Source organism: Semicossyphus pulcher, unplaced genomic scaffold (genome assembly GCF_022749685.1).
Source record: "Semicossyphus pulcher isolate SPU_LCO1_2020_fin unplaced genomic scaffold, fSemPul1.0.p SCAF_21, whole genome shotgun sequence".
NCBI classification, from domain to species: Eukaryota; Metazoa; Chordata; class Actinopteri; order Labriformes; family Labridae; genus Semicossyphus; species Semicossyphus pulcher.
The window spans coordinates 3,619,544-3,635,559 of NW_027211695.1; the positions used below are offsets into that span (position 1 = coordinate 3,619,544).

At 43.0% G+C, this 16,016-nt stretch overlaps 1 protein-coding gene across 10 annotated transcripts in view; it reads left to right on the top strand.

Annotated features, from left to right (window-relative positions):
• Positions 1 to 16,016, top strand: part of nrxn2b (neurexin 2b) — a 699,408-nt gene that overhangs the window by 47,064 nt on the left and 636,328 nt on the right. For 2 of the 10 annotated variants that reach the window (XM_069671756.1, XM_069671757.1), the window contains exon 2: positions 5,907 to 5,927. The exons of the other annotated variants lie outside the window; for them this stretch is intronic. In XM_069671756.1, the coding sequence (XP_069527857.1) occupies positions 5,907 to 5,927 (21 nt within the window). The remainder of the gene's footprint in view (positions 1 to 5,906; positions 5,928 to 16,016) is intronic. 10 annotated transcript variants of the gene reach the window in all.

The following is a 16,016-nucleotide window of genomic DNA, read 5'->3' on the forward strand; positions in this document are numbered from 1 at the left end:
ATGCTATGCTCCGTCGGTACAAATTCTGCCCGTCTCCGTCCGAACAGCGCTCAAACTTTGTTCCAAATTTGTCAGCGCCGAGTTTGATACACAAACTCAATGAGTAATAGATCAGGTCTGAAAATCCTTCGTCAGCGTGTTCATTTGGGTGGGAAAGGGGTATTAATATCAGTGCACTCATATTTTGTTCTTTCATTTCATCCATTAATACAATTTATTTCAAGAAAACAAAGAGAGGTTTTGAATTACTGTTATTAAAAATGAGAAGAAAGAAAGAAACACAACAAACACACCCTACTGTGTATTTCACTGTTTGTGGCTAGTTCATAAAATGTAGTAACACTGTGTTGGAGCGTGCAGGTGATTAATGTCTGCATCTCTCCGGTGTCTGCACTCAGCTGGAGAAGCGCATGCAAATCATGCAGCCACTTTCATGCTGCCTGTGATGTTGAGCTTGAACTCCCTCTGTGAGGACTTGCTGTGCTTTAGCCCTTTTTATCTATAATGAGAAGATTATTCTGAAAAGAATAGATGATTGTTATTTATTTTAAAGTCAAGAGTCAGAACAGATCTCAGTTTGTCACAGCACGCACAGTGGTTGATTTCAAAGGCTGCATTTCTTTATCAATGTATATTTCATATATTTAAGTCCAGAAGTCTTTTTATGAATTTATTGTTATAAAACGTGCAGTTAAAATGTCGTAACTGTGCACTATGTGATGCATATTTACATGGAGTCATGTGCTGTGCAACATTTGCTAAATGACTTTCAGGCTCATCCATGGTCTCTTTGTCTCCAGCTGACAGTTAATTGTGTGGCTTCTTCATGTGCAGGAAAATGGGAGGATAGTGATAGAGAAGGGGTTGTTTTTCAATGCAGGCATGCTTTTCTCCTCTCGGTAAATCCTTTAGTTAGCTGTGTGAGGATTAGGTCTGAAAAGTCTCTCATTTGCCTCCAAAGCCCTCGGGGATTCATTGGTGAAGAAATCCAGCTTCTCCACTGCTTCCATCCGAATTTTACTTTGCTATTTTTTTTATTTATTTATTTTATTGCAGCCCACGTCTGATTTCTTCTTTCTCTACCCTCCGACTGTCTCCTTGATTAATTTTACTGCCATTGCTGGAGGTTTTGCACACCCGTTTAGAGATATTTGAAATAAATGTCACATTTTACAGGCTGTCAATTTAAACCAGCAACTTTGTGTGCTTTCAGTTTTCTTTTGCCCTCCCATTGGGTGGAATAGGTAAAAAATTGTATTTCTCTTTTTATCCAAGACAGTGTTTCCCCTGAAAAGCGTTCTTCACATTCCAGTATGAATCACAAAGTACATTGCAAAGACGGGGATCCCAGTGGAGCTGAAAGCCTGAGGCTATGTGGGAAACACCCTAATGGAAAACAGCTCTGGGATAAAGGTAATGGGTGGTAAAGACGACTGGAAACTATCAATGGGATAAAAGGGACACGCTTGGAGAGATGGAGTGTATCCCACCAAGTGTCTGACTGAAATCGAACGTCTTCCCTGAGGCCAGATTACACAACTATTCCCAGTGTGAAACACTGTGCTCACTCACACTCAAGAAGAATATCTATCACATGAGAGCCAACCTTGAAATGGTATGGATCTAACAATTAGTGGTGCTCTCCATTTCCTTTAACTTCACTTCTTGAGTGATGAATCTTAATGTTCAGACATAAGAAATTAGGGGAATGTGGAGAGTGTGACAAAAACATAGACAAGATATAAAGCTTGAATGTTGTTCGCTGAAACACCAGAGGTGTTCACCCCTCGCTCGTACCGGGTTGGACCACCTTTTGCTTTCACAACTGCCTTTATCTTCGTGGCATAGATTCAACAAGGTGCTGGAAACATTCCTCAGAGATTTTAATTCATATTGACGTGATGGCATCATGCAGTTGCTGCAGATTTGTCGGCTGCACTTCCATGATGCGAATCTCCCGTTCCACCACATCCCAAAGGCGCTCCGTTGGATTGAGATCTGGTGACTGTGGAGGCCAACTCATTGTCATGTTCAAGAAACCAGTTTGAGTCGATCTGCTTCAAGGTTGGACGTGCTGTGCGTTCAGAGATGCTCCTCTGCATACCTTGGTTGTAACGAGTGGTTATTTGAGTTACTGTTGCCTCTCTATCAGCTCGAGCCAGCCTGGCCTTCCTCCTCCGACCTCTGCCATCAACAAGACACTTTTCTGCCCAGAGAACTGTCACTTATCGGATATTTTCCGGTCCATTCTCTGCAAACCCTAGAGATGGTTGTCTGTGAAAATCCCAGAAGATGAGCAGTTTCTGAAATACAAATCAACAACCGTGCCACGTTCAAAGTCACTTTAATCACCTTTCTTCCCCATTGTGATGCTCGGTTTGAACTTCAGCAGATCGCCTTGACGGTGTCTACATGTCTAAATGTGTTGAGTTGCTGCCATGTGATTGGCTGATTTGATATGTGCGTTAACAAGCAGTTGGACAGGTGTACCTAATGAAGGCCCGTGAGTGTATATTTCATTTCAAGTCGTGTTTTTTTTAATTTATCTTTTACATTCAAAAACACGTCCATTTCTTAAAATTATACCCATTTTCAGTTGTCTTGTTTCTTTTAAAAAATGTGTCTTTGCCTTTTAAGTGGAGCATAATGGGGAAAATGAATGTGTTTACTACTTACAAAAGACGGGGAGAGTCTGAAGACAGCTCTATTACTCATGAGTTGAGTCTAAATAAAACTCCATCAAAACATTCGTTTTAGTGTTTCAGAACTAACTAAAATGTGTTTTTGGTTTTCCGTCTCTTCATGTCTGCACAGAAGCACTTTCCATCTATGTTATTGGAGGACACATGAAACTATGTTCTGACAAACACATGGACGGCAAAGAAAGACCGGATTAGAGACTCTGTAGCGAGATAAGTGGCGGTTTAAGGCAGAGTCATGGCCGATGATGATATAAACAACCTCCAGTGTACTTCAAACAGCCTTTGCTCCGGCTCGGGAGGGATAAGAGAGAGCACATTTAAAGAGAGGATGATGGACTGTGATCAGAGATGAGACGAGAGGAAATGCAGAGTCATGGCCAGTGATTATATAAACAACCGCTACATCAGACGAACACGCGTCCAATGCTTCTGCTTGGCACACGCTCTGTCGGTCAGTCCAGCTTTCACTCTGAATGCTGGTATCCTTGTGGCTGTTTAAAAAGCACCCTATGCTGTGTACTGTCAAAGAGAGGCTTAATCTGCTGCAGTAATGGTAATGGTTTGATGGCACTTGTGACAGGCTGCAAGGATGAACAGTGGGCCCATCATTCGGTTGTGTCATTCACTGTTCATACTTATGTGTACAAAAAAGTAATAGCACTATAGTAGATATATAGCAAAGAGTATCATGAGCCATTTTGGAGGTCCTATGTGAGGCAGAGGAATGCAACGTTGTAGACAAAACCATAGACTGTATAAATAATGGATGTAGTGACGTCACCCTTTGGTTTCTCAACTGCGGAAATGAAGCTGAAATTTGGCCGCCGCCATGTTGGTTTACTGGAGCCTGAAGTGACCAAATTTGGATGAGAGGGTGGCGCTGCAGAAAAGCGAGTAGCTTTGACAACTTCCGTTTTTTTACCAAACAGTCTGTGTCTGATCCATGAGCTCATGAATGAGCTAGTTTAACTTCCACGGAGGAGATTCAGTTTGTGGTGGTGACTGACTGCAGGTGTTTATTTATCAGGCTAAAGAAGTAGCAGAGAGAGATGAGGTGAGATAATGGCGGGTGAACGACACAGGAAAGTTAAAATAACCAGTCTTCTCATGACTACGGTCCGCTGTAATCTCTCTGGGGAAAAGTGAACAACTTCTGTCTCCTATTTACTGGCCGACGATTAAATAAATGTTTGATAAACACTGAACAGGCTAACAAGCCAGGTATAGCAAACACATCACCTGCTACTTAGTGCTCAAACTTTATCAGTACAATAATACTAGCATTTAACTCACCGAGAAGCTGGAGCAAGTTCCATGAATCACACTAAGATATTTGTCCAAGTTTAGAATGAAAAAATCCCCAAAAGGCTCCAACAACAAGAACAGTCAAAGTTCAGTTCAGTGACTGTGTGTGTGTTGACGTCTAGCAGACAGCCAGCAGTATCCACCTGTCACTCAAGTGAGCCAGCCCCTATGATTTAAGGCTTAATATCATTTAAACGGGCGTGTTATAAAAACCCAGTTATCTTGAAGAGTAAAATTGGCTATTTATAATAAAACTGTTTTTGTACCAGGCTGTAAACATGTTTGTTTCTGCTGTAATGTTATTTCTTGTTTTCTGGAACTGCAGTTTTTTGGTTTCATTTTTTAACACGGGAGGTTGCCGCTTGAGCGAAACCATAGTCTGCTTGGAGTGGCGTTCCAGAGTCATGGATCGGTCAAACAAGTACGTCAGACCAGGGTTCGACTCCCATGTGAAGCTAAAAGTCAACATAAAGTTTTTATTTGAACTCACACCATGTGTTTCCCAAACTTAACCAAGTAGTGTTTTTACCTATAAACCAAACACACCATTTCTCTTCAATCATGTGTCACTAAAGAATGAAACAAACTAAAACAGACCTAAATGTGTGTTTGAAAGGGAGAGAAGAGGCCTTGAATTCTGAATGGTACCTTAAAACTGATGCCGTTTGCCTCGTCATGGACCAACTTTGCTTCTCAAACAGAGCCGGAGAACGTGCTGATATTTCTAGAACCATGCACTGACATTCTTCATGTCCAAGAATACATTGCTGATGTGTGGTTGCCCTCGCTCTGCGTGGAGGGGGCAGCAGGAAAAGAGAATATGATATCTCTGTTATCGCTGTGGTTTCAGTTACCTATAAAATCATTGTTTAGGCCCAAGATAGTACAGAGCTCCTCCGCAGATAAGATTTGCATGCATAAGGTTCAGTCGCTTACTTTTAAGGAAAGTTGGGCCCCCAAATGGCTGCTGTTCTCTTCAGATTTCAATGCTTAAAGGAACTGTAATATATGCTTCCTAATACATGGGAATTATATGGACCATATACACAAAGATTTGCCCTTTAAAAACCACACAGGTGGTAGTTTTCAAAATTGTATATTGCCGTTGCTCAGCTGATGATGCTCTGACTAAAACACTGTACCAGACAAACACAGCCAGTGCAGTGTGGAGTCACATTAAAACATTATTGACCATGCTACGGCTTAATACAGCAGTGTTCCATGAAGACCCAGGCCCAGCAGCCACAGAAGCAGATCAAAATGCCAAGCTCTCCACAGGGAAGCCCTGCCAAGCTAGGGGCTGTTTTACATTCTGGGGTAGTGCCTCATCAGTCCAACATGGGGTTTCCAGAGTGGCAGGCTGCTGCAGTTTTACTTTCTCGCATTACAGATTGGCCTGTGCTGCTCTAGGGTAGTTTTTTTAAGTAAAGCGTCCTGCTGGAGCCCGATCCCTTTGACTCCCCCTCACTGTATCATTAAGCCAGAGAGAACTGCGAGAGAGTCAGTGTCTCTCAGTTGGGGATTCTCTTTGACTGAAGCCCACTGTTCCCTATGGGAGGTAGTGTGGTTACAGTATGCTGGCTGAGGGTTCTCCACACTCCTACTGGAGCTTCCTTTTAGAGAGCAATTTGTGTGTGTGAGAAATTATTTGTCCAATTGCTTTTAAGCATGTCAGAATGCTGCCTTGAATGTGTAATCTGATGTTTTTTTAATGTTGTTTCGCTGCCAAGTCTCCAAGCCTTATGGGCCGTCTTATTTAGATATTTATGTCATAAAGACTTTGTTTGATAGAAACAAATAGGGAGACACGTATTAGAAGAAAAGTGGCATCTAATGAGTTTGCTCTTGTCTCTTTTTCTCTCCCTCTCCCATGCATTCCCTGTGGACCCTCCCCTGCAGCTGAAGAGTATGCTGTTGAAGGTAAGACTGATGCTTTGCTATCCAGGCCCTCTGATGGCTTCCCTCAATGCTGTCATGGATGCTGATGCTGGCTGCCTGTTAATGCTGTGTGCCCTCCCTCTGGGGAGGGGCATTGTCAGTTTGGACTGCGGTTAAAAGTGACTTCCAGGGGGCCTAAATTACAGTTTCTTAATAAGACAAACGTGATTGATGAACTTCCAAAATTGTCCCTGTTTTACCTCTTGTTTATTCTATCTTGTCTGTTTTAATTTTGTTTTGTTTTGATGCGGTTTATCTCTATGGATAGAAGCATATGGTTGCATATTTCAATCAGGAATATATTGATGCACTTAAAGGGAACAATGTCAAGACAGCTTGGCAATCTTGAGTCAATTTACCAGTTAACAAGGTTTTGTCAAAGTTAACACGATATGACATGGGGATTTTGAGATTCCTGCTTTCCTTCTACCTGTACTATCTCCAACAAAGGTGAGCCAAGGATGCCTGTTAGGGCCCCTGAGGGGCCTCATTAGCCCCTGGGCCAGGCACTAAAGCGGTGCTGGATGCAGCAGACTTCATGGATAGATCATTCTTAGCTTGTCTGTCTCAGTTTGCTCAGAACGAGGTTCATCCTCTTGTTTACTTTCTCTGTTTGTCTGTCAAATTAGACACTCAGATCCACAAAAGCAAGATTTTACGAATGTATGCATTGAGTAGTGAACTGGTTTGATTGTGTGTGCCTGTATTTGAATGTTTTGAAGTTGCGTTTCCTCTGTGTTGAGTGTAAAGTGATGGATTACCTATCACACATTCAGCACCAGCAGGGGAAATCACTTTGACAAACGTCCTTTTGCTCCAGGTTTTCTTTAAAGCTGTAGAAGTTAATGCTGCATTTATTTCTCAGTCTTTATACCGAGCATGAGTTGTTTATCTTGCTGCATATTGGACGTGTGGCATATGTCATTGTTATCAGCTAACCCAGTGAACTCCCTTCGAATCCTGGTCTGTGTTTGTGGATGTAGAATGTATGCGCGCCGAGATTGAACATTTTCCCAGTTTGTTCATACACGAGAGATGCAAGCATAGCGTCACAGCCGTATGTGTGTGTGTACATGTCTGTGTGAGCGCCCTTGCAGCCGAGACCCGTGTCAGCACCACTGAAGCCCTTGATGGGAAAATGTCAGGGGGAAGGTAGGGAACAGGAATCAATGGTGGCAATCGCATAACTCTGTCTGACTGAGTAGCCCCTCCAGTTTGATGTGGAGTGTGGTGAGGGGCAGAAAGCTTAGAGAGAGATCGAGTAGAGGGGGGTGATGGAGAGAGATGGTTTTACTATGTTGCGAAGGTTGAACCAGACTCTCCACATGTGTACACGTGTAGAGCTCAGAGTTATAGAACAAAGTAGTGCCCCACCAACGATTGCTGGCTGTTGTTTGTACGGTAACTCAATGTCACCTGGACCTAACCTCTGAGTTTGAGTTTTTTCTTCCTGATTTGAAGTTTATTCCACAGATATTTCTTTGCACTTGGCAAGGGCGTGTGTTTTCGGTCAAGTTACCTTTTTATTATGCGTGCTTCCAGCTATTTAAGAGGGGACAACCTCTCCTTGTGCAGAGGTCTAGGTGTTTTCTCCTGCAGCACCATAACTCTGATACGAACTATCCCTTGGGTTTTTTAATGCATTTAAAAAGAATTTATTGTGACTCAAAAACATACTCCAGCGTTAGAGTAGTGTCTGAAACTCTTAACATGTAAATGCTTTCACCTGATTAATTTGTACTCTCTGCAGTCATGTCATTTAATTAAAAACAGGAAGTTGTGTCCCCAGTTTCCAATGTGTTGTGTATCAACAAGACAGCTCGATAGATTTATTTAATGGCTCATAATCTCTCATGTGGAACCCTCGGGGTGCTACTTCACTCCTCTCTCCTATTTTTAGGCTTTCCCTGTGAACGTATTTGCTCTAATTACTGTCGCTGACCATGTGTTCAAAAGTTGGTTGAGATTGATGATGTAGAGAGACACTAAAAACCCCAGAGAGGCCGATGCCCCTGGAAGGTGGCCGGTGGCCCTCATTCTTACACTGTAGGGCCGCGATTGATGATCCGCCTGCGACACTGACCTGTTTCTACCGGCGAGCCAGCCGCGCGTTGCCATCTGTATACTAGCCAAGCATGTCCTCTCCCTGGAGGACTGCATGTGTGATGTATAGTTGCATTATGTAAGCAAAGGTTTACCTCATTGCTGGGCTCCTGAACAAGCAAGAAAGTGCACTGAAGCTGAAGGCAGTGGTAGTAAGTTGGAAGAGATGAATGGCTCATTGTCTTTTTCAAATAGATCCAGGGGGTTAAAACGACCAACTGTTAACTAGGTGTCCTTGTGCATGGCATTGAACACATTATTGCATCCGACTGTGTTTGTAGTGCTTAGAGTGGTTGGCAAAGACAAAAAATCATTCACTGTTTTTATATACCTAGGTAAAATAATGCACTTTTGTTTGTATAATACCCACATAACCGTGAGGAGGTCTTTTGGACACATTTAGGGGGGAATTCACTAAAGGATTGCGCAGCTTTTGCGCCTGCTAAACCTGTGCAAATGACACAAAAAGCCTCATTCTCCAAGCACACGCAGAGGGTTGAATGCACCCCAGTGTGCTGCAGAGCAAACAGCGTCCCTGTGCTTCGGTGCCGTCACTATGCAAACATTTGGGGCAAATTTAGCCCCATTCTATGCAAATGAGCCTTGTGGCAAAAAGCACCTAATTCACAAACAGCAGCGCTAACAGCACCGCGCAGTTAGTGTGAAAGTATACCGCCTGCTGAGAGCTGGTGGGAACTGCAGCGCAGTATTATAAGGGCTGTTAAGCTCTGAGTTGTCAGTGATCATGGTGACAATTCCATCTTCTGTATGATCAAAGAATGTATTTGTCGGTCAAAACAATCTGTCATTATTATATTGTCATTATTTTTATAATCCGGAGATCAATCAGTCCAGGCTCAACCCCGGCACACGGGCTCACTTTGGAGCCCTTTACACAAGACGGGGATTATTATTTAGACGATCTGCTGTTGCACGCTCGTTTAAACAATAAAGCTCGGTTCAAATAGGTAAACTAGTAAACACGTGTAGAGTCTGGACTTTACAGTAAACTGTTCAAAGAGCTGCCCCCTCCTCTCCCTGCTCATCATCGATCTGTGCATGGAGTTGAGATCCGTCAGTGTGAGCTCAACTGATGCCAGAGAGCGCAGCACCCCGCAGCAGAGAGCGGACAGCAGACCGCTCCTCTCCACAATCAGACACAAAACAAGAGCAAACTGCACGGATCTGTGAAATTTTATGGGCGTGTTTGCGCTTGAATATCATCAGTGCAATTTGCTTTGGGGATCCTTCAGACGGAGCAGATAGCGGGGGCAAATGATGCGCAATTTATGGAGCTATCAGTGTGAGTCCCCCCCTTAGATGGGTCAAAAGAAGCAGGACTTTAACCCAGGAACACTGAAGTGTAACACTAGTATTGCTTTGATAATACTAATGTAAACGTCAAACAGAGCATTCATGAACGGCCTGTTTCTGAAATGGACCCAAAACAACAATAATTCCAATTCTTAACTACTAACTACTTTTCCTCCAGCTGATGGCCTGACGGACCATGACCATGAACACAACAGAGAGAAACACAGCTTATATGAACAACTGGACAGTAACTGATCCAAACTAACCCTGGTCAGCGTGGCCGGCCTCTGAGGCTGGCTGATGGATTTCGTGACCTGGTGCTTTGTTTGGGTGAGGGATGTTCTGAGCTGCCCAGGCTGATCTTAATCAATCTGATCAAGGCTAATGATCTTTTCTCTCTGAGCCACGCAGACCTCCAACTTAATCTCCCCCTTTGGAGGGCAATAACATTTTTTTCTTTTCCCCGGAGTAAAAAAAAATAGTTTGATGTTGGCTAGAGATAAAGGATTATGGATTTGAGTGGGGCCTGTAGTTATGGGAGATTACTTGGGATCATCGAAACTAGATTATGGATTTTGTCATTATTTGCTCAGAAGAATAAAACAAAATTATAGACGGACAAACTTGGATGTTTACTGAATGTGTGTGCGTCAGGGCAACAGAAGGAGAAAACAAAGAGTGAAGCAAATATTAAATGTACTGATGTCACTGTGGTATTAACCCAGATTTGGTTTGTTTCTGGAACAATTTGTGCTTGTACATAATCCCAAGTCAAATTCTAACTGCTGCTGTTGTTTGGAATGCTACAGGCTAAAAGGCTGACCACCTGGGTGATGGAAACAGTTTGTGGTCTTGCCAAAAAATGATACATAGCAAAAGCCATTGAGAATGATGGGCATTTATTTATACAAAGGGATAGCATAACAACGCTATTTGTTCATTGTTTTCGATCAATAAAGCTTAACTCTGCATTTTTCATTGAACGCACAGGAGATTTGTAGCGTTCAAACAAAGCTATCGATTTTGGAAGATTGCTGGCTAGCTCTTTACTCACAAGCACTTGAAAAGAATAGACTGCATATAAACAAACGCACAGTAACCTCAATGGAAGGGGAATATAACCAAGGGGTGGAAGGTTGAACAAAACTGAATGGTGTCTTTCTTCAGCTCTGAAATTGCTCGAGAGCCTTTGGACAGTGGGATGCCTTGATGTTGCTGCAGCCTGCCCGGCTTCTGCCAGATGTTGCGGTGAGATAAAGCATCCTCAGGTCCTGGAGGAGCCAGAGTCCAGCCATGCCTGTTCTCACAAGACGTTAATTTCACCCCACTCAGCTCGCGCTCCTTTCTCTCCTTCTATTTTTCTGCTCCGCGATAACAAAGTCTAAAGGGATGGAGTGGGCGTCCACTTGTGAGAAACTCCGGATGCTTCAGTGTCAACACGCGTGGCCACAGGCGAAACTGTTTGCTGTGATGGAGAGAGAAATGAATTGGACAATGCACGGCCTGGAGCTCTGCTGTTTGTGTGTTTGTGTGTGTGTGAAGGAGAACATTAGGTTTGCCAGATTTAGCTGCACTGCTTGAGTTTTTCTTTTGCAATTGCAGCCTAGAACTGCACTGCAAAACTTTTAAATTGCTCCATATTCCCTAGCTGAGCCTTTACCCAATATATCTATACATGTACAGCCAGCTCTTACCCCTAGCTCCACAAATATGGCAGCTTGGTCAGTGGCCCAGGGCTTTAAAATATGACACTGTAGGTACCCCTCGACTGTTATCTCCAAAGTATGTCCTCCAGCGTATTGTTTTAGTGTGTCATGGAAGTCAGGTGACGTAGTAAGAGGAGAGCTTGGGGTTATAATGGAAGGACTAGATAGTACAAACAAACATACTTTTAACCAGAGGCCAGGGGTTGATTCTCGTTCAACCAATAGTCAGTGACTTATTTTTGTGAGTTACTTTCTTCCATGTTAGTTATGTAACTTAAGCAGGGTTTTCTGTGCCATATAAAGGCTAAGGCGCAGCGCACCAAAGCCGAATGATCGTAAAAAGTTCACAACCTCACGCTGTGTGTGCGCTGCAGGTGTAAGCGCCACGTCCGCTCCTTGAACGGTCTGTTTATGTAGCCACAGCGTTATCGTGCACCGGGAATACACACAAACGTATAGCCACTGCATGTAACTGCACGTCTGCCTCCATCATTCTGCAGGTGCATGTTCACAGTTTACAGACAGGTGAACCACAGACTCTGCATGCACAGCGGTCAGTTCACTCTGCTCTCATACAAAGCTGTGATATCAGGCGGACTTTTCTTTTGCACTCAGCTTTTTTTTCAACCGTTGCTCTTTTTCCTGGCATTTGACCAGGAGTAGAGGCTTTTAAAAACATTTCACTAGTCCGCGGCAGCTTGCTAACGCCAATTAGCGTGTTCTAGAATTACAGTTGCTCTGTTGCCAGTGCAGCGACTAGCGTGTAACGTGTTGTTGACAGCGGTAGCCAAAGCCCCTGCAGTGAGGCTGACATTTGATGGAGATTACCGCAGGATTCTGCGTAGAGAGTAATCAGTCCCGTCCATCGGGGCTGTGAATCCTGGGAGGGCAACTATATCGTGTACATTGTGGGCTTGTGGTTCCTACCGGCACACCGGGCCAGTTAAATGCTTTATCTACTGGCCCGGGGGGTTACAAACATACCGTCATGGACATTGCTAATCCGTTACTGCTAACTTGACTGCAGAGCCCTGCACATGCTGAACCCTGAGGTGTACCTAGGTTGTCTATAATTGCCCGAGATGAGTGAAAACATGTTAATATATAAATATTATCTTAACTTTGTTATGATGATGCTTGATGATGCTCAAATCATTCCCATAGCTGGATTATTTTGAATCGTTACAGTACCTGAGACAGGCTTTGAGCTGACAGACAGAATCAGCCGCCTATAGTTGACTCTCTTCCCTCCACTCACAAGCTGTAGCTTCAGCACTTCTCCTGTATTACAATGACACACCATAGTGAGCTTTGGAAGAGATTTCGTCGCTTTCTTCAAAGTATTCCTTTCTGCTGTGTACTTAAATGAAAATGTGTTGTGCACCTCTGTGCCTGTGTTGCTTTTAAAACAGGAAAAAAAACCATTTCCCCCGTGGACTTTGGGGTTATGGGGTATTTGGAGTTTATATTGCTATGTCTCTCGTTGGGCCGCATTCACCAACTAATTTATGCCCGGTCAGGGAAGCAGTCTTAGTAATCCTCCTCTCTATTCGATCCCTTTACAGCTCTCACTCTATATTTTCCCTCCCCTCCTCTCCATCCCTACACCTTTCTCTAGCTTCATCCCTGTCTCATCAATCCCATGTGTGGTTTTGTCTTGCCTCCTACTGTATCTGTTCTCTAAACATCTCCATCCTCCTTTCCTTCTACCACTTCCCCCCGCTCTCTTTTCTGTCCTCTCTTCCACATCTCAGTCACCTTCCTCCCTGTTCTGATAGATAACTTATGGCTTGTAGCTAAGAGGCTTATTGGGGAGTTGCTTCTACAGGAAGCTGTGCAATGCAGCTTTACTTGGTTATTAAAGGCTATATAGCGTGGACTGGAGAGAAAAGCAAAGAAAGAAGAGGTGTATTTACTGCTGCCCACATGCACTGACATTTAGAGTATGACTTGTTTTTGCAGCTCTCTAATGTAATTGAAGTGGATGACTTATTTGCCGGCATATTAGAAAACATTCAAAGGCAGCACCTTAAGACTTTAGTCTTAGCATCAGTTTTCTTAACAAAGCTGTGACCTTATTCTTTAAGAAGCTCTTAATGTCTGACACTATCATTAGAGATTATTGTAACCAACGTACAAGGTAGCTTAACCTTCCCCAGCAGCACCGACAGCTGTGCAAAAGTGCAGTTTAAGCCCCATTGAAAGCAGATTATGTTAATTAACACGTGAAGGTGTAATTATGATCTTTTCAGTCCCCTTTGAATCTCTGCAGACTGAAGAGGCTGGCCATTAAATTAAATCCCACAAATTTAAAACAAATAAATAAGCTGATGTAAAATGGAGCTGTCAGAAGTTCACTCTGACACTTCCACTGGAGCCAAATTGACTGTCTCGACTTTGGTCCATTTGCAACTGTTCTGTGCTCTGCTATGCTAATGATGCTGGTGCAATTGATGACAGAGATCTTTTAACTCTTAACCATGTGCATTGTCCTGAGAACTCATCCGTTCCAAACAGTTACATCTAATCAAAACTAATCTGATTTCAATGAACACTTTTAAAGAGACATCAGAACACAGCCTGAGCCGAGGCTCATGTCAGGATAGGTCGTATTATGCTTTAAAAAGTAACCACAGTTCACATTGAGATATGCATGTGTGGGTGTACACCGGCATGCAGAAGCTGACACATTTCTGTTCTCCACCCGCTGTTACTTTCATCATCAGATTTGTCCAGTCAAGACTCACTGCTGCATACTGTTTTCTCTCTGCTCACAAAACTTTCCATTATTTCCAGGGTGTTAGAACGCTCCTGTTGTGTACCTGCAGCCTTTTCTGAATTCAATTATGCCATGAAATGCCACTGACTGCAAAGCTAAGAGCCCTTGCTGGCCAGGTGACACTGTGAGAGATTGCATTTGGGCAGAGCCCGGCGAAAAGTCCATCTCCTGCCCGTCCCCCGGCCGACAGCGTGTGCTGAGAAAATAAAAGCACTCGCACTCACTCTCGCTTCCATCCGGCTTCTAAGCCGAAAGGTTGAGGAAAGTGGTTACTGCCACATTTGTCTTTCACGTACGTGCGTGTTTTTTGGTTCCTCAAAAGCCAGATTTGGCAGCCCTATGTGTACGCATCAGTTCGAATGCATGTATCATGCTGTGTTTTCCCATCTCTTAAGCTTGTCTAAGGCCCAAACCCTCCGACTACTAATACCAAACTGTTGTGCAAATTCAGTCCCACTGCCTGAGTCACTCCCTCTGTCTAAAGCAAATATCTTCCATTTCCAATTTTTTTTGGCCTTTATTTGTTGTCCAACATTAATTTAGCAGGCGTACAATTATGTATGAAGGTCTGTCGTGGCACCGAGACAGTGCGGAGAGAAACGGTCTGCTTAAATTGAGATCAATAGGCCAGCGAGATGAGTGAGTGACCAATAAAAGAAGGGAAATGGGGAATAGAGCTATTCTCTCCTCATCCCTCCCTCCATTTGGTAATGGGAAAATAGTAACACTTGAGTGAGCTTGTTTTGCCTCTGAGGACATCCCCTCGCTTCAATGTAAAATGATATTCTTCTGGGATTAAGGAAGGGTAGATTGGAGAATATGTTTTCCTCATGCGTCATCCTCCTTTTCATTTCTACCCCTCCCCTCTTTTATCAAGTGTTTTTCATCTTTAGCAGTCCTCTCTGTATATTAGTTGTTTCTTTTTTCTTTAGACTGACAGCCTTTTGCTTTTCAAGTTCAATTCAGTTACTTTCAAAAATAAATACGGTGTAATTTGCCCTTAAACTTAAAACCCATCTCTTGAGGCGGAACAAACATTACTGAAGTAAGCTGCAAGCTGCAGAGACGTCCTTCAGCAAGACACCAGATCCCTATCAGCTGAGGGGTTGCAGCACTATAGCTGACCTTAACCTTTGACCTTCATGTGTATGAGAAGGAAAAAAAGGATCAAATTATACACATCCACCTTTCACATATATTACATAAAGAGCATAACACACTCATCTTCCCTGTATAATACACAGACATGAATCACGTCTCTTACTGTCATACTGTGCGTGGCTGTTGTAGACTTATGATACACTGCAGAGTTTGCACTTTATTTTTACACCGGTAAAAACAATGAAAAAAAAAAAGAAAAATGTATATATATATTTATTTACTTTTATTTTTTTAGATCATTTTTTTGGCCTTTTATGCCTTTATTGACAGAGAGCAGTGGACAGTGTCGGAAACAGGGGAAGAGAGAGTGGGGGATGACGCTGCAAAGGGCCAAGGATGGGAGTTGAACCCAAGGCCGCCGCATCGAGGACGATAGCCTCTGTACATGGTCACAGATGTAACTGCTGAGCTAAACCGGATATTTGATAGATGATATTTGCGTGAACTTTTCAATTTTTTATAACTTAATGACAATTAGAAGATTTGAAATTCATGACCCATCCTTAGTAATTGCAAGGCTCGCAGTCATCCCTCAGAACCAGACCAAACCTGACAGTATAAACTTGGCATCCTTGTAGACCCCCTGCAGACACGTGTGTTAGCTTCTGCTGATAACTGTTAGGCCTATTCCAGGTCCACCAACACTTGACTGACGAGACAAAAGGAAACTATATACATGATAAAAAGAAATGTGAAAAAAGTAATATCTCCTTAATCCCTCCTTAACTAAATATCTTTAAACTCGAGCTGACAAGGTGAGTCCAGAATTCAGATGTAAGTCTGTCTCATTCATTTTGACAGCTTCTCATATCAAAGTGTTTCTCCTCTGCCTTCTCCACTATTTTATTTATGTATGTATAACCACTTTTGACAATTTAATATAAGCCCAGAACCATCCTTAGGTCTAACTTTTCACTAAAACCTGCAAAGTCTCAGGTTTAGTCAGTTTTTACTCTGCATAGGGAGCCCGCCTTTTAAAGCTTACTCCATCCGTAAACAATGTAGATA